At 38.8% G+C, this 18,125-nt stretch overlaps 3 protein-coding genes and 1 non-coding gene across 4 annotated transcripts; 3 read left to right on the top strand and 1 right to left on the bottom strand.

The window, feature by feature from the left end:
• The first annotated feature begins 355 nt into the window (after nucleotides 1-355).
• Nucleotides 356-2,651, top strand: LOC140940943 (uncharacterized). The gene is made up of 3 exons (XM_073389902.1): nucleotides 356-509; nucleotides 831-1,100; nucleotides 1,624-2,651. The coding sequence occupies exons 2-3, from the start codon at nucleotides 875-877 to the stop codon at nucleotides 2,487-2,489; spliced, it is 1,092 nt and encodes a 363-aa protein (XP_073246003.1). The 5' UTR covers nucleotides 356-509; nucleotides 831-874; the 3' UTR covers nucleotides 2,490-2,651.
• Nucleotides 2,652-3,979: 1,328 nt separating this feature from the next.
• Nucleotides 3,980-5,210, top strand: LOC140941251 (very-long-chain enoyl-CoA reductase-like). The gene has a single exon (XM_073390235.1). It carries the CDS (start codon nucleotides 4,015-4,017, stop codon nucleotides 4,750-4,752), a length of 738 nt encoding a protein of 245 aa, XP_073246336.1. The 5' UTR covers nucleotides 3,980-4,014; the 3' UTR covers nucleotides 4,753-5,210.
• Trnat-agu (transfer RNA threonine (anticodon AGU)) lies at nucleotides 5,122-5,195 on the bottom strand. The gene has a single exon. It is a non-coding gene; the product is annotated as a tRNA-Thr (tRNA).
• A 299-nt stretch (nucleotides 5,211-5,509) lies between the features above and the next one.
• On the top strand, nucleotides 5,510-17,821 carry LOC140941126 (cyclin-F-like). The gene is made up of 18 exons (XM_073390095.1): nucleotides 5,510-5,797; nucleotides 5,974-6,080; nucleotides 6,271-6,338; nucleotides 7,049-7,251; nucleotides 8,051-8,101; nucleotides 9,105-9,365; nucleotides 9,712-9,785; nucleotides 9,870-9,912; nucleotides 10,603-10,724; nucleotides 11,138-11,218; nucleotides 11,379-11,421; nucleotides 12,311-12,358; nucleotides 13,157-13,227; nucleotides 13,430-13,491; nucleotides 14,075-14,162; nucleotides 14,266-14,325; nucleotides 15,181-15,220; nucleotides 15,925-17,821. Exons 1-18 carry the CDS (start codon nucleotides 5,669-5,671, stop codon nucleotides 16,576-16,578), a joined length of 2,205 nt encoding a protein of 734 aa, XP_073246196.1. The 5' UTR covers nucleotides 5,510-5,668; the 3' UTR covers nucleotides 16,579-17,821.
• The last annotated feature ends 304 nt before the right edge of the window (nucleotides 17,822-18,125 follow it).

Below are 18,125 nucleotides of genomic sequence, written 5' to 3' on the forward strand. Positions count from 1 at the left end.
CTTAAAATGATTTGTGAACTGTTCACATAATTGGTAAAGTAGAAACTTGCGGGACGCCATATAAAACGGACACAACATTCTCTAGGTACTCGTGTCACGCCCGGCTGTCACGCGGTGTAACAAAAACATGGCGCTAGTGAAATGTAAATTTTGCCGCCAAATTTCTTCCCGCCAAAAACGACACATGCCTTTCCGTGATCATGTTGGACTTTAAACCCACCGAGAAGCTCAAAGTCCTTTGAAAACTGGCTTGCTGACCGGTCTGACAGGCTTATTGACGTCAATCAAAAAGGCGCTGATTGGCTTCCTTGAAATAGCTCAGAGCGCTGATTGGTCTGAAAATACGTCAACTTCTAAATATGGCGTGCTATTGCATCAGCCAAGGATTCAAGACACACCGCACGTCCTTCGTGCAATATATTTCATCATCCATCGAGAAAATGGCGGTGTGAGAGTTGTTTCGGCAAAACCTCCTCGTGCAATCTAATTGCACCTCGTACAACCATGGAGTAAGTACAAATTACCCTGTACATTCGTTTCTACGATCACGCAAACACTTCTTTAGATCTCTACTTGCCTTTTACAGGCGAAAGAATCGTGAAATTCGAGAAATGAATCGATCAAAACTCATTACTAAAAGAACACACTGCATTACGATGCGAAAAGCACGACTTTTCTCTCCATTCTAAACATAAACTTGACCCAGAAGATGAATTAACAGAACAGTAACTTAACTTAACCATGAAAGCGGCCTTTATTTTCGTTCCTCGCTCTAACGCCATGGCTTCGTTTTCGCGAATTGTACTAATCGATCTCGATTTCTTTTACAGTTTCCAACGGCGTGCCCGGTTTTTCTCTCAATCATCGATTACAGATGGCCAGAACTTACCACAAATCAAGAATGGAAAGCATTTCATTATTTTCGACATCAACAGCTCTAGAAGGGCTAGAGCTCTTCAACCCGCTTCCCGATCCATTGGATGGGGAAAGCGATTTTCTACATGAATATAATGATGACGTGTACAGTTGTATAGAAGAAAGGAAAGCGCCGCTCTCGAACTTGTTGGCGGAAGATCTGCTACAAGAGCTTAATTTCGAAGGTTTGTATTATTATTTTGTCGTTTTGAACCAATGTATTTTTAACCGTGGGTTTTTTATTTTAAGATCGCAGCTTCTCTTGCGGGTAATTTTTTTGCGCTTTGCGAGGAACTTGAATGATTGTGAAAAATTTTCCTTCCGAAGGTAATGTGATAGCTTGTATTTTTCGATATCAGCACGAAACATTTCCGTAGTTCAGCGGGAACATCGTTAAAGTTCCCAATTTCATTTTCCATTCGTTTGTCTTTAAATCGAATGCACCGAATATCATCTGTTGTCATGGCAACACGTTCTCGTGACGTATTCGTAAAACGTATTGTGGAAAATTCAAGACATTACATCAGCTTCTACAGAATTGTGCATCATCTTGTTGCATCAGTTGGGTTATTTAAATCCCACTGATTGTTCTTGCCAAAGTCTTTTTAGGCTTTGGAAACCCACAACCTTGAACATGGCCTTAAATATACAGATGTTGAAAGTTAATTTTTCATTGCAGAAATTAAGTGATTTCTTCTTGAATTTCAGATGGCGGTGGTCTGTTAGATTGTGAGTGGATGACAGAAAGACTGGAATTCAACAACTTTGAACCAGTGCTTGAGGATCACACAAACTCGTTTATCGACATGGGTGAAGTTGGTGTGTCAACTATAGATGAAGCCCCACAAACTGGGGAACCATCCTTAAAGTGTGAGCCAATGAACTTTGCTTTCATAGAAACTGAAAGTGAAAGTCCAGAGAAAAGTGAGCCCTTGAACATCCCTCTCCCGGAAACTGAAGAAGAAAGTCCAGTTATGATAGAGGCCAATATTTTTGCTAACGTGGATGAAATTCTCAGGAGGCTCTGTGCTGATAAAAACATTCCATTCAGTGAAGGAATTTCAGATGTCCCCTCTTCACCATCCCAGAATGTTCCAGAGGTTGAGCTTCATTCTCCCTGCAGTGTCACGTCCCCTGGATCAGCTGTAAGTAGTGAGGAAATACCACTAGCCTGTTCAGATACGGAATTGGGCAGCTCAAATCCTCCATCTCCTGGTGTTGAAGCTACCCCCATCAAGAAAAACCCACCATTAATTTTTCATCCAGTGAGGACTCTCACGAGGGCAGCATATGTTGCACCATATCCTCAGGAAAAACCCGTGAAGGAAAAAACGCCCCAGCAGAGAAAAAGAAAACGGGAGCAGAATAAAGATGCTGCTACACGGTACCGAATCAAGAAACGTGAAGAGCAGGAGGCCGTTCAGAGTGAACTTAGTGGATTAGAAAAAGAAAATGTTGACCTGAAAGATCAGGTGTCTTCATTGTCAAAGGAAATTGAATACTTAAAAAACCTGATGCTTGAAGTGTATAAAACCAAGCTTCAGAAACAATCTTTGACAGCTATTAAAAGTTAATTGAGCTTTCCGAAAGGTTTACTGTAAATAGACTGCTTAGCTTATTGACTGCAAGTAATGTGTCATCTGTTTTGTTATGATGGCTCTTTTTATTTCAAATGAATTTTGCATAGCTCATTTTGTCATTGCTGCTCATATCAGTATTAAAGTTTTCACACTACATATTATATCTTGGTTTTATTTCCACTTTGTTGGTGTGCAATATTTCTCTCGGTACTTGTGCTATCATCGATCCATGTAGCCTGCTAGGAAGCTCTCCGTTTGGGAAAGCTGCAAGGAGACAAGTAAGGGGCATGTGCTCTTCTGACTTGCTTTACCAGAAATAGAGAGCTTACTCGTGGGTTACCATCCCCAAAAATACTTTTAAAATAGCTAGTGGTGGCCATTAGAATATTGGTATTGTGTTGTGGCACAAATTTAAGTCAAGGCCACCTTGGTTGTGCCCAAGATTAAGATTCTCACATTCTTTGCTGTACTGTGCTCCTTGGAGAACTCAGTTATATGGTGTGCAGTTCCAGGTCCTTAATTCTGAATTTTCAATGTGACCTTTCCTTGAAGCCTGGATGGCAGGTTTCAGATAGTGAAGGGAAGCTATGACCATTGAACTGACTCCTAAATGATCCTCTGTACTCCAGTAAAGGCCATGATTTTCGAAGGAGATTGTCTCGTCCTTCTAGAGGTAGACGGTGAAGTGGGGCATATTTTTGTACCCCTAAGTTTCATATTGTTTGAACAATCCCTTGAAAAACCAATAAATAAGCACGGGATTGTTGTGTTGTTTCAACGGCAGAACTTCCCGAGCACAAGAATCCCGATAGAGATGCCCGAACTTCGGCCGCTTTCTCCGCTCGCTGAGCTGGTTAAAATTGGGAGACCGCCCCTTAGACAACTAAAGTTCTGGCTAAATCGGCGAGTGATCTGCAGGCATGTTAGATCTAGTTAAAATTGTATCTCAAATTTGAAATCAAATAAAATACGTACCATGTATGTATGGAAGAGTGCTAGGAAGCTATAATTACATGTACCTACCTTTTCATTCCTACATTAAGCGTTCGCTCTCTTTCAATTTCCCGGCACTCTCCATTCGCAGCTAAGAAACGTGGTGAATGCCTTGGTGAACCGTTTTGAGCCAAGTTGTACCTATACCTTGGCTAACTAATCTACCAACTGTTCTGATAAATTCAGTAACTCGCTTAGCCGTTTTCAGTGTCGTCACGCAACGCTTCTCCCCACTATGCGTGACGACACTAAAAACGGCTGTGTAGCAGACTAGCTTACTGGCGGCGGGGTGGAAAAAGGTAGGAGGATTGGACATGATATTGAGGACAGTTAGGGGTATACTTTTACCGGCACTTTTACCCCTCTAGCCGCCCCTGAAAAGGAAATATATGTAGGCCCCCAAATGAGTTCAATTTTGAAAGTTGGGTTATGGGTAAAAGCGTGATACTTAGTTATGTAAAATACTTTTCGACTCGCGTGACAGTTTATTTCAGTCACGTGGGTATAACGAAGACGAGTATCAAACATGGCCGACCCAAGTGGCTTCAGCCCTGTCGTAGTGAACTCTGCTACATATATTGGCACTTTGGCAGTGTTTCTTCTCGCAATGAAGGTGCCTGGAATATCTTTAACGCATTTTCCTGCAACAGGTTCTCTCTTAGTCTCAAACAATAAGAACTTTGCCACCAATCAAGACTGGGAATATCTCTTCATTAGTCTGTGGTCTGTTCACTTTCTACGGCGCACAGTTGAGGTACTTTTTGTTCACGATTACCGTAGAAAAATGCCCTTGATCGAAAGTATAGGGGCGCCCGTTTACTACTGGTTCTTTGCATTTTGGACCGGAGTTGCACTGAGACACGATAATGGCTACAAACAAACCTTCCTGCCTCTGATAGTTGTTGGCTCCATCATATTCTTCCTCGGTGAATTTGGAAACAGCTACTGTCACTTCAAACTGAAAGCTTTTCGCAAAGAGAGAAGACAGCAATCTTTTTCTGAAAAATCGCAACATGTCATTCCTCATGGATTTCTTTTCGAGTTTGTCTCGTGTCCACATTACTTGTGTGAAATTGTATCTTGGATTGGCTTCTTCATCGCAACGTGGACTCTCCCATCAGCGCTGTTTCTCGTTGCAACGATTCTAACACTTGTTACTTACTCATACAAGAAGCACAAAGCTTATCAGGAAGAATTTAATGGGACAGCTGGTAAAGATTTGTATCCGAAGAACCGGAAGGCGCTTGTTCCTTTCATATTTTGAGAAATTGCATTAAAAATAGGACCTTTCCTAAGTGCACCCCTCGAAGAACGAAAATGATCTTGTCTTTTATAAAAAGAAAATCCTTTCCAGCCAAATGTAAATTGGGGTGTCGGAGAGTACATGGACAGGCAGTGGAAGCTATTAAACAGATACAAGGAAAGATAAAAACAGACACTGACGAAGAAAAAATTTTATTCCAGTTGTAACCTGTACTTCTGAAACTAAAAATGTCCCAGTGATTTTCGTAGTTATTGTTTATTTTTTGGTACAACCGTTCTTTACCTTTTCAGAAGTCACAATAAAACACGATAAAAATAGAATTTTTAAGTAAGAATTAAGAGAAGAGTGGGAAAAAAAACAGGAAAATGAAGGCACCGAGCGGATTCGAACCACTGACCTCCTGTTTACTAGACAGGCGCTCTAACCAACTGAGCTACGGCGCCAATGGCTGACGAGGTGTAACAAAATTAGCTGTTTAATGTTGCATCTGTCCTTGACAACTTTGGACCGTTTCACCTTCCTGGATTTGATACATTTTTTCATCACCTTATTCTAATCAAGATAAATATTTTTATGAAAATACAAGTGAATGTTTTAAAAAAATAATTTAAAAGATGTTTTATTTCAGGCTCTTTTGATTGCGACACGCGATAGGGTCTCAGGGGAGGCCCCAGAGTCCCAGGCAACCAATGAGAACGTGCGAAGCGATGCGTAAACTTACACCGCGCTAGATTTAATTCCAACGGTGCACTGGTCTGTCTTAGAGCGTGTCGCGATCGTTCAGTTCCTCTTGTGGATTCCTTTCTAGTACAGAGCAAACTCTTGCTCTTAGCTTTAAGATTTTTTTCTTTATAGTTTATCTCCTTTTCGCCCCTTTCATCTGGCTCTGTAAAATTTTCCTAACACGTCGCGAAAGATGAAGCTTCGAAACAGAATTCCAACACGAGCGCGTCCTTCACGATGTTCACTGCTCGCGTTACCAGAAGAAGTCGTTCTTCTCATTTTGAAGCGTTTAACAGCCAATGAGCTTATGTGCTTGAGAATGGTAGGTATACAAACCTTGGTTTCTGCCCTGTGAATGAGAAATATATATTTACTTTTTGTCTAAAATGGCAAGGTTTTCGCGACCGTTGGAAGGTAGAGGACGCGGTATTCGTCAGACCGTTAAACGTTCGTTTTGTTGTTGATTTCATTCGTTGTGTGTATTTATCCTTTTTGCAGGTCTGTTCGAGGTTAAAAAGTGTGATTGATGACTCGCCTACTCTTTGGGTGTCAGCATCATTTCTTGGAGTTTGGCCATCGCTCAAAAATCTTCCACTTTTAAAAAGGTTTGCCATTGTTCTATGTAACGGAATTCAGAGGTTTGCGCGGCGTCATTCGAATTTTACCCCTTTCCTTAAGCACGCCTGTGATTTTAAACTGTTTAAAATATAATAGATAGGTCTTCTCTGACAGTTAATTCTTATTATGATAAACACTATGAAAATTTTATGTTACTGCTTTTTTGGTAATTCCTAGGGCTGCAGGTGTTGGTAATCCCGAAGCTCTCATCAAGCTAGGACTTGCTCATTTGTATAATGAAGGAAGTATGTACTGAGGAATAAGCGTATATCTGTTTGTCTACACCAAAAAATAAGATTTTTTATCTCTTCCTCCTTAATAAAGAAGAGAGTTTTACGCGGACAATTTACAACTGACGTACATTTCACACAAATGATGTAAGTTTCATCATGATCAAGAAGCTTTTATAAGTGACACGTACAGGGGGAATCTCTTAGGAGGTTTTTGTGTGTGTGTGATCTGTTGATCACTGTTTCTACAATTGAACTACAGTTTACTCTCTCTTAGACGGACACCTTTGGGAGTGGCACTATGTGAGCAGCTTAGAGAGGTGTCTGTCTTGTAGACAGTAAATTAAAAGGAGTAGAAAAAGGCAGGGATCATCTCCAGGTGTCCGTTTTACAGAAGCGTCCATTTTGTAGAGTTGTCTGTTAAGAGAGAGTATGTCTGTTCAACAACAACATTGTGTAAATTGGCCTGAGGCACAGTTGTCCATCCCAGCAAGGTGTCCACCCTTGCAGAAACCCAGAGTCAAAAAAATTTAAGTCAGTGAAAAACACCACGGACCAAGTCTTGACATCGGCTTTTGGGAAGGATCCAATTTGATATCAAATAATCATAGAGTCAAAGAAAAATGACTGAAGAATGGCATGAAAAGACCCTAGGTCAAAGTGTCTTGGAGGTGTCTGCATAGATGTGTCCGCCATTTTTTTTTAACTGTATCTTCATCTTTTAGTTTCAGAAAATGGAGATAAAGGTGTTGTGAATGCAAAAGAAAATGGCTGCTTAGCTGCAGAATTTTTCTTCAAGGCTGAGTGCAACATTCCAAATGGTGCACCATTTACTTGGTTTTTTGTGCGTCCCCCCTGGGCGCCATCTGGTGTGTGCTGTAAATCCTGTGTTTTTAGCAGTATGGTGGAACTTTCTTCAAATTCTAGCGTAAGTTTAGTCTACGTAACACATTAAACAAGGTATCTAGTGACAAGTTCAAGGAAAACCGTATGTACAGGCGTGTACATGTAAGAGCCCCTACTCTTGACCCGTTAGGTCCCATGAGTGATGACAAATAATTTTCTCTATACAATGTCAATACATATTCAAGAAGAAGAAAGGCTACAAAAATCGTCTTCAAAGGGAAAATGCTTTTGATCTTTCAGCAAGTTCCCTCAACTTATCTTACAAAAAAAGGTTGGAGATCAATTTGGGGAATTTGTTTTTGGGACTAAAAGGGTCAGCACTGTCTTCTAACCACTTCTACGAGCATGAACCTTTAAGTTAGCTGCTTGCAAAGGAAACAAAAGAACACTAGAACCAAAAAACTTCTTAGCAGATCAATTCCCTACTTACTAATTGAAATAGTTCTTATTGACAGTGCTGGGGGTATCGCCCATCCCATAGTCATAATACTGACCCCTGAATCCTCCACAAAATACCACACATTTTTTCATCACAAGATCAAAAATAGCCTGTATTGCAGACATAATCAAGTAATAAACTACCCAAAAACCTACACAGAAGCATTTTCTGATACATTAAACTTAACAAGGTCCTTTATCTGAAACTACAGGCATACCCTGCGTCACGTACACCCGCTTAATATGGGCACCTTGTTATTACGTCCATATTAACAGGGTTTGATTTTACTCTGCTCATTCATGTGTAACACTGTACACCCCTCATAATACAAAGCATTTACACTGTACCTGGTAGAAACTATGTTCAACTTTTTAATCATCAGGTTAACAAGTCAGTGTTATACTGTGTAGGGAAAATTCTAAGTTTACACGAGGTATGTATTTATTTTTTTAATGAATTAAATTGCTTTCTAAGTTGGCTGTTTTTCTTTAGATTTTTTTAATCTGCAAAGCAAACCAAATGGCCCTTAGGTAGCTGGATTAACAGGATTCAGAGATTGTACAGTTTTTTGTCAGTTGTAAATTTATGTGCTGTTATACACAAAGGCTTGAGGACATAATATTGAAAATTGACATTTAAGGCCTGAAAATTAAATATTTGGCCATTTACAATAAATTATTACTATGCAGCGCTATTTAATTAAATTTCTTAGAGTGTGAAGTCACTGCACAAGCACATTGACTTCAAGACATCATTGACCTCAAAAAACCACCCACACTGCCTCGTCCCCATTCGCTCGCAATCATTTTTGGGGGATATTTGAGTTAATTATTAAGGAAAACGGGGACGAAGTAGAGTGGTTGGAGTTCCCATCATCCCCCTCTCGTGCTTCTTGTTTGTCTTGAGCTCTCGTGTATTCCCCACTGAGCCTTGGGAAAGCCTCTGGAGGAGGAAGCCACCAACATCCAGCGACTGACACTATCTCTCTGCCACGATGGGGGTGGTGTTTAGCACTGTGACATTGTCACACTCTGACAAAGTTTGGCATACCTGCTGAACAAAATCACTGTTAGATTCAAGTTTGCAGGACTCAAATGTTAGCCTCCCAAGCAGACGTTCTTAGGGGTTCATCACGTGTTGGGCAGGAACGCGTGACAAACCCCTAAGAACGTCTGCATGGGAGGCTACTAAAATGTGCAATTTGTACAGTTTTTATGGCTTCAAATATTACAGCACTGACCTTATATTTTGGAATAGACGTTGTGGTTTAATTTTATCCTTGGTTTAATTTTTATTCCCTTTTTTTGTTTTTAGGTATGGTAATGTATAATTATGAGTTTGAAACAAAAGACAACAAAAATTAAACCAAGGACAAAACTGAACCACTACATAAAAAAGGGTTCCTTTAAAGCTATTCATTTAAAAAATCATTTCAGGATGAAATTAAAAAAGAGGAAAGTCTAGGGTGGCTCAAAAATGCTGCAAGCCAGGGATCGTCCCACGCTGCCTTCGAACTGTGGAAGATGCGTTATTGTCAGGGACCACTAGAACCTTATTCAAGACTGGAGAGACTCAGAGAACTACGAGACTGTGCCAAAAACAATCACCCGGATGCGCAACTGACCCTCGCTCTTGAATATGCACAAGGAAACCTTGGAGGGGTTACTAAATCACAAGTAGCAGAGTTTATCTCACAGGTTAGAACCATTTGAGGGATAGCCTTCCAGCCACAGGTATCCTACAGTTCTAATGAATCAGTTATTTAACGCAACTAGCTGTAAAGTCTCCCTTTTCACTTCAAGTTTTCTACAATTCGAGAAAGGTCCTGTACTCTTACCACAATTCAGCCGCCATCTTGGATTTTCAATTGTTACACAGTCTCCCACTCGGTCATTATTGTCCGTGGAGATATAGTCCTCTCAAGCAATGATTTCTGCACTGAATTTCTGCACAAAATATATGTTAAAAAACGTTTTCAATGATATTGCTAGAACTTTGTCGTTTTAATTAACCTTGAGTTGTGTATTTTTGTTTTCTTTTCAGTTTGTTTCCAGATCAAAGGCACAAAACAGTCACAAGCTTTTCAGTTTTCAGACAGAACTCAACAGCACTATGAGGTGGGGTTATTTTGCTTATCCATGTGGATAAATCCAAGGGTATACCGGTACATAATCTGAATGTGTGCTGTGATTATTTTGTAGGTATATCTTGGTTGACTGGCTGGTAGAAGTTGCAGTCATGAAGGTTTGTTTTGTTTTAGTTTAGTTGGCTATTCTTAAACACAGTAAACGTAGGCAGGTAACAAAAGGGGAGGGATTGGGGAGAGAAGGCTTTCCCTTTCCCACTTTTCTCCCCCTTCCCTCCCCTGTACAATGTAACTTGCAAATCCAAACACCAACATCACCCATAATGGTGTCCAGGGGTGTATGTCTCTGTTTGAAAGAGACCTGAGTTGTGCTTATTGACGTGCTTGACTAGACTCTGAGGGGTGGCAAATGGTAAAATCCGAGACTCACCGAGACGTCAAGATCCTAGTTAGAAATCCGAGCCCGAGACTCTTTGGTAAAAAGTTTCAAGACTCGAAAAAAGTAAAAACAAACTATGCAAAAATGAGACTTCGAGACTTATCATAAACGCTTCCGAGATTTCGAGATCCTGCCAAAATTTTCCGAGACCCACATTTTTCAAGGTACCATTCGCCACCCCTACTCTGGGCAAGTTCTTCAAAGCTTAGCCTGAGAAAACAGCAACATTTTGTGACACCACCACTGGGTTGTGTAACATAAGGCATTAGGATTAACATTAAACCCTCTGCTTATCAAGTATGCAGATGAGTCCCACTGTAAATAATATTCCTGCATAAACTTGTGCTGATAATATTTTCCATATCAACTAACTCTTACTGGGTACATTTATTTATCTATAATATTTCAGGATTTCCCCAGCCAGATTGTTCACATTGCTGTGAGCTGTGTAGATAAGTATTTAATGAGGCGTAAGGTGCAAAGATCAGAGCTTCAACTTCTTGGAATTACCTGCATGCTGGTAGCAGCAAGGTTTGTGTTCATGGAGATATTAAACTACAGTTGTTACACTTTTTAACATGCTAACCTGTGTGCAAAGAAAGTCATGTCCTATGGAACTGTAATCAATCTTGCTGGTCTAGAATTTCTTTGGGGGCTACTCAAAATGACTCCTTGGCAATTATATGCTATTTACAGCTTCCCTGTAAGACTCTCTTTGGATGATATGAGGAAAGGCTTGACTCTCTTTTCACCCTGGTCAAACCCAATTTGGTCAGTGAGGATGGTGAATGCCCCTAACCCCACCCCGCCCCTCCACCAACCTCCTTTAGTTTGTGTCCCAGCTGACTGCAGTGATAGTAGAATCAATGTTTTGAGTTTCTTGACAGTCCTCTGGCTTGCTTCAAGAAGGTTTTTAATCTACGACTGGTCTTTTTTCTTTTAAGGTTTCAAGGAACAGACATCGTGACTATCAGGGAAGCTGCTTGGCTTACAGATGGCACATATAAATATGAAGAAGTTGTCAGGTAAATTAAAAATTGTTTGAATGACTATTTTAGTGGATATGTCTGACTCTTGTTAACACTACAGCTTTAAGTCTTTCTTCTTCTCTGAGTGCTCAAGTGATTTTCTTTGAGTAAATTTCTTTTTGTGATCTTTTTTTTTTTCCTTTTTAATGAATTGCAGAATGATGGGTGAAGTTATGTCCTGTATCAAAGGCCAAGTTAGAGTATGTTATATCAAACTTGCAGTTTTAATTTATGTTTTTGTCAAAATCAGTTTCAATATTCCAGCAGCTAAATTGATCCCAATCTAAAATTAAGGTCTGTTAGAGTGCTTATTTATCCTAAAAAAATAACTGGACAAACACTTTTCAGCTCTTGTTGAAATGAAAATTATGTTTCAGTTGTGGTTTTGAAGGGGATAAAAAATTCCACATGACATCCTTGAAGCAGGGAGCCCGGGTTCAAATACTTTCGGTTGCATCTAAGTGCGTACACGTGACGAGAAAACACGTTCTAATAATTTTGGGTAAAAACAAGACATGTTTTGCCACCAAACTGTTGAAGTTTGGGATGGTATTTTTCGCATATTCACTTGCAAAGTAGGTAGCTTTTCTCAACTTGATTTGTTTTCGGTCAACAAAAATTATATTCATGACATTAAGAAGAAATTAGGGAGATAAAAGATGAGTAGAACGTGCTTATCAAAAACATGTAAACAACTTAACATTTGGTGCGACAGTTTGCTTTAACGGCTGTCAAAATTCAAATGGTTGACCACAAAACATATCATGCCTGGCAGTGAGCTTATTAGAATGTCTTTTTTGTCTTATGTCCACGCTTAGATGCAACCAACGGCACCAGCGTGGACACTGTATGTGGGTTGAATATGTTGTTGGTTTTCTTCTCTGAGGGTTTGCCCTCTCCTCAAAAAGCAGCATTTCCAAATTTCTATTCAAGCAGGAATGGTAGACAAACAACCATTTTGTGGATTTGCTACCTCTAAATAGTTTACATTTATATCTATTTATTTATGAAGGATGATGTCAATATTGATTTCATGCATTTCTTTGAAATGCGAGAGTTGACACTGGATTTTTCTTCTTCTTGTTTCAGGTCTTAACCATACCTGATTTCTTGAAGTTATTTTGTTCACTTGCTGCAGTAAGTAAAAGTTTTGTTTGCAAACTTATGATAAGTGTTTACTGTGAGCCAACTACGCTACTCTTAGACAACATCCACTTGCAGTAAGAAGTAGTACACTGCTGTACAATAATTAAAATAATGTTGTGTTTTCTTGTAATTTTCTATGTTGTACTTACCATAAAAGTCCAAAGGCTCATTAACTTTTCAAAGGCCTTTTTTGAGAGGCTTCTCATTTTGATTGGATAATTTTAGAAAATATTTTATCCTAAAAACAGCTGGTCTTATAATAATCAAAAGTTAATTTGTGTCAGTAATTTTTCAATGGGTAAATTGTAATATATTGGGGCATTGACCTCAAACATTACAGAACTTCATTAAAAATAAAATACAGTACCTATCATAAATGGGAACACAATGATTTCAGTACCAATACGCAACAACAGAGTGTGCAATACTCAGTAAATGAGTTTTTGGGAAATTTCATGTTCAGGTAACCTGAGTAAACAACAGACATTTAGCTATGCCTCCCTTTTTTTCCTTGCAAAATGAGTTCAGAGGAACGAGCACAGAAATCCTATACTGATGGTGTGTCACCTCCCAAATCTGGGTAGCACTTCTCATTTGTCCTACCAAGAACAAAATTTGCTTTTGAACCAGTCAGAAGCACTACTCATATCTGGGTAGTGACCTGTCATTCCTCAAACATCATCCCGCAGGGTAAACAGTGGCTGAGGAAAGGAGCCTTCTATTTAGAGGAGCTTAATGTAGTCAAATATGGCATTATAATTTACTTGACATCTGAATGTTCCTTTTCAGGTTAGTCAGAAGACTGAATGTATTGCAGGATATGTAGGGGATTTATCAATTTTACACACTGAATGTGGAAGGTAAAGGGTTTTTTTTAATACTTTTAAAAATTTGGTCATTTCTGTATTAAATTTTTCTTAAGATTAGGCAAGATTCAAAATTATTTTTATTTTATACATTTTATTTGTTTATTTATTGTTGGTTTTAGTATTTACTTTTAATGTTGCCTGGAAAAACAATGTTTTTGGTTCTTATGCTTTGTGATTTTATCTTCTTCTGTAGGTTTTCACCTGCATTAACTGCTGCTTCTGCGGTTTTACTAGCAAATTCAATTCAACAAATTGGTAAGTACTTTTTCACTGCATTCAGAAGAGTACGTGTTGAAAGAACTTTAAATTGCCAGTAGACAGTTGTGTATAATGAATGCTGTATTTGATCTGTAGATATTGCATGACACTTTTTGTCCAGGTGGTTCAAAGCTGGGTAAGGATAACCCAGGGGTGGTGAAAAATTTGAATTGAAATATATGAAAAATTACAAAGAATATTCAACTTTTAAATTTTTTTTGTCTAGATACAATTTAATGATTCGATGCTCTAGAAGGAATCACAAAAATTATCCCAGAAAATATTTTTGAGCAAAGAATAAACAACCCAGACTAAAATTTAACCAGGCTTTGGAGCTAATTAGCCTTCAAACAACTGCTGGGCCCCGGGTTTAATTTGCAGTTACAGGTCTGACTGAAAGCTTAAAAACATTAAGGTAAGGGTTCATGTTAGAAGACCTTTATTGGGTCTTAAATCATACCAGCAGACCTGAAAATTAAACCTTCCGGTGTGAATATCAAAGAACACTTCTTCAATAGCACATTTGAACAGATTCCTGTTTAAAACAGCTATTTTAGAGCATCTATAATTCTTTCAACAGAGAATCCATGGCCACAACACATGCGTGAAATCACAGGTCTTGGAGTTGTGGATCTTTTGGATTGCACACTTCATTTACACCAACAATGGTAATGAATAAATTATTGCTACCATTTTTATTTTTCAAATTTGTATCTTGTAATCTGCTTGTGTTAGAGGAATGCTCAAATAATTTGTGAATTTCCTTTACAGTCTTCTTGATGATTACCCCGTCGACCACAGAAACGTGAAGTTAAAAGCAATTAAAGAAAGGTTTGTTTGTTTATGACCCCAGTGTATTATATTTATTTACCCCTTAAGACCCAATAGTCTCCAAACTGATCTCCATACATTTCCTTAAAGATTTCATTGAGAGAATTTAAGAAAAAATCAAAGCAATTGGTGATCATTTCAAGAATTCTCATTACCTTTTTTCTTCATTACATACTACTTATTTTAAAACCTCGTCCGTTTAGTCATTATAGGGAAATCTTAGACCTCAGCTTTGATGTATTAGCAGAGTGATAGCGTGGTCAATACATCAAGATTTCCCAGTAATGACCGAGCGGACGAGGTTAATAAATTATTTATTGTATGGCCTTTTCATTAAAGACCTGAGCCTGCGATCAATTAAACCAAGAACTGGTCGGCAGATAACTTGGAAAAACATGTCACCTCAGTGAGCTTAACACTTGATCCCATGATACAGTCATGTGACACTGGTCAGCAAATACCCTTTTTGACAGCTGTCAATCAACCATAACATGGATGTCCATAAGGATACCCACTATCAAATTAAACAAAGATTGTATATGCCTTGGACACCTAGCTAGTAATGCCTGGTCATTACAAGAACACAATGTCCACTTAGCAGCCAATCAAAGCAAGCGTACTATTGTAGCCATACAGTAAGTTTTGATATTGTATGGAGGAAATTAATGTTGGTCAGCGTTGGGATTTAAAGGGTTTATTAGTTTCATTTGCAAATTTTCCATGGCAGACTTCTAAGGTTAGAAGAGCTTGACTTTTCAACCTCGTTCCCTGGGTTACAAGTAAGAGAGAACCCTGGGTCCATGGTTTCAGGTCTGCTTTGTCTAATTTTTTTTCTTTTGTTTTTATTTTCCTCAGATACTCGGATGAACGTTTCATGAAAGTTAGTGAAATCAAGGTAAGTTGTCTTGCGTATGATTCATACCATATCTAAATTAACTACTGTATTTATCTTCCATGCGGGATATGTAAGATAAAAAGTGTGATCAGTGGTCTCGAGTCATAATAGTGACTAGAGTTAATCTTCTTAGAAAATTTCTGTCCCTAGATAGCGTACATTTCAATGACTGAATTGAGGTTACACTTGAGCCTTGGTATGGATATTTTCGACGAAATCTAAGTCTACCATGGCAATCAAGTTTGACATTGTTAGTCTTGCAATGACGTCAAAGAAACCTGCCAAAAACTGTTCTGCACGTCTGTTCAGAGTTTTTGTTTTGCTTATTTTCTCGTTTCCGTCGTCTTTGTGGTTGCGCTGAGCTCGCTAGTAGCGTTACCAGGCCACGCAAGATAATTCTTGATATGCGACGATTTAGCCTGAAAAACCGACGATTTGATGGATAACACGCGACGAAATCGACATACACAGAGGCTCACTCTTTATTCAGACAAAGGTAAAAATTCGCATTTCCCAGCTAAGACCCTGTTTACATGGAGTGGGGGACCCCGGTCTAGTGGGGTAAGTTTCTTTTGTTTTGTGTCCCCCAGAGCGTGAAAACAAAAGAAACCAACCCCACTAGACCGGGGTCCCCCACTCCATGTAAACAGGCCCTTAGGTACCCGTAAATAGTGCCACAGAATTGATTTCACTTGTTTTCGCAGGTTCCTGCACGTGAAGAATTACGTCAGTATATCCTTCCTATTGCTCGTCAATCAGCCATGCAAAGTGGTAAGCGATGTCTCGTCACTGGCCGCACAAAGTCAGCAGCAAGAGAAACAGGACAAATTCATCAGGGCGGTGTCGATGACAGCGTTTTAAATACAAGCGTGGGGAGTTTGTCCGAAAGTGGTTACGATGGAGACATGGAGGATGAAGGTGATTTGAACGCCGATGAAATGCTAGATGAGGAGCTTTGTAGTGAATTCGACGACCAGGGTGTGCTAAACAAGCAGTCAAAGGACTCTTCGTTCTTAAACTGGGACGAGTTTACAAGGACTAGCTCAACGCCTAGTATTCTTTATCCCAATGGTTCTCAAAACGGATTTGATTTTGAAGTGCAAGAGATGGAGACGGACCCTGAACCGGTGTTAATTGACAGTGAAATTCACAGCGCAAACGAGTTGTGCATTCCAGTTGCCTTGGAAGCGGATGATACTATGGACTTGGAAGAAAGATGCTCAATATCTAGATCTTCGAATGTACAAAGGAGACAACCTCTAAGAGCTATTGAGAACGGTAATATCCCAGCAAGGGCTCCCATTTCTCTGAAGTCACAGCAAAGATCGTCTGCTTGGAGCAGATCAACGACTCACTAATGTACTGTGCATGCTAGAATTTTGAATTGGGAATTCTGCCGGGGTTTCTAAGGGATAACTCTCACGAAAGTTTTTAAGAAAATATCTTGTCTCTGACTCGAGATTATTGTTCAAAGCTAAAGAAAGAAAGCTAAGGAATATTGTAATAAATTCATCTGTGATCAATGCAAAGACAACCTTAAATCGTTTCAGGACATTGTACCTTAGGGACGGACCATTAGAAAAGGTATAGGGGGGGATTTTCGAGCCGCAGGAATTTTTTTCGTTATCAAATTCCTTGTATGAATTTTTTTAAGCCCGTAGCATGAATATTTTTTAGGATTAATTTGCGTGCAAGAATTTTTTTTCATTAATTTTTCGCTTCCGCGAATATTTTTTTTGTACTTCGCCCGCCCCCACCATAAGTTTTCTAATTGTCTGTCCCTTAGTGAAACTTATACGTTTGTTCCCATAATACACTTTTGGGTATTTCCAGAGTACGTGTTCATTAACGGGACGTATTTTAGTGAAATCTGGTTTTTATATAATATTGAAAATGGTGAAACACCTTTCAACTAAATTTCACTGAGCGACTTATCTTTTCTTCAAACGACTCAGATTTATAGAAATTTCAGCTAACACTTAATTAACATTAACTTCCTTTTTGATATAGTTGTACAAAATTTCAATATATATTGACCTTACACATTTATGGTACAGTTAAAATTTCTTGGTTCAGGGTGTAACTCACAACGCATATTGCAAAACTTGAATATGTACGTATTCTGTCGTTTCTATTGAAGAGGGGGATCTGATCGTCGTAGGGTAGTTTCATAAAGTTTAAAATAATATAAAACTGAAAAATATACCTTCCATAACGCTACGGTTAGCTTGAATCATGATGATACAGATTATATTTTACGATTTAAAAAGTCTGCTCTTCCGAATTTGTCAGAACTTATAAAAAATATAATTTTTTTAGTTGGCATTGTTTAGCGAATTTTCCGCGGCAGACTATTTACTCCCTTCTTGTTACACAAGTGCTGTGCTTGTAAATTTCGATAAATTCGCCATTAGTCAGCGTTGTGACAATAAATGCTTGAGAAAAAAGATTTTCTTGTCTAAAAAGTACCCATTTTGTTCTGCTATAAATGAAAGTATACATTTTTAATACAAATCGTTAGGTAGTTAAATCTATTGTACAATTTTGTTACCCCTGTGAAAAACTTACTCTTACATTGCGAAATATATTGTAAATAATTTATCAATGAGTTTGTGTGTAAAGAGGGATGATGTTTTTCTTGTTTATAGGGTATTTCCCGGGTGGAAATATTTTAAATGGTCGATCACAGTTGATGAGAAAGCAACTCGATACCATTATCAGGAAGTAATTCATCCTTCGGCGTTTCAATCTTACTTAGTGACTGGACTTGTCCAGGCGATATGTATAGTATGCTTAGCTATTTAAACTCGAGGCAAATCGACACCTCTTGTATGTTTATATTTTAAAATAACTTGGTTGCCGTTACATATATGCAGTGATGGTTTTGAGGGAAATATATGAATGC

This window comes from Porites lutea, chromosome 6 (assembly GCF_958299795.1).
Source record: "Porites lutea chromosome 6, jaPorLute2.1, whole genome shotgun sequence".
NCBI lineage: Eukaryota > Metazoa > Cnidaria > Anthozoa > Scleractinia > Poritidae > Porites > Porites lutea.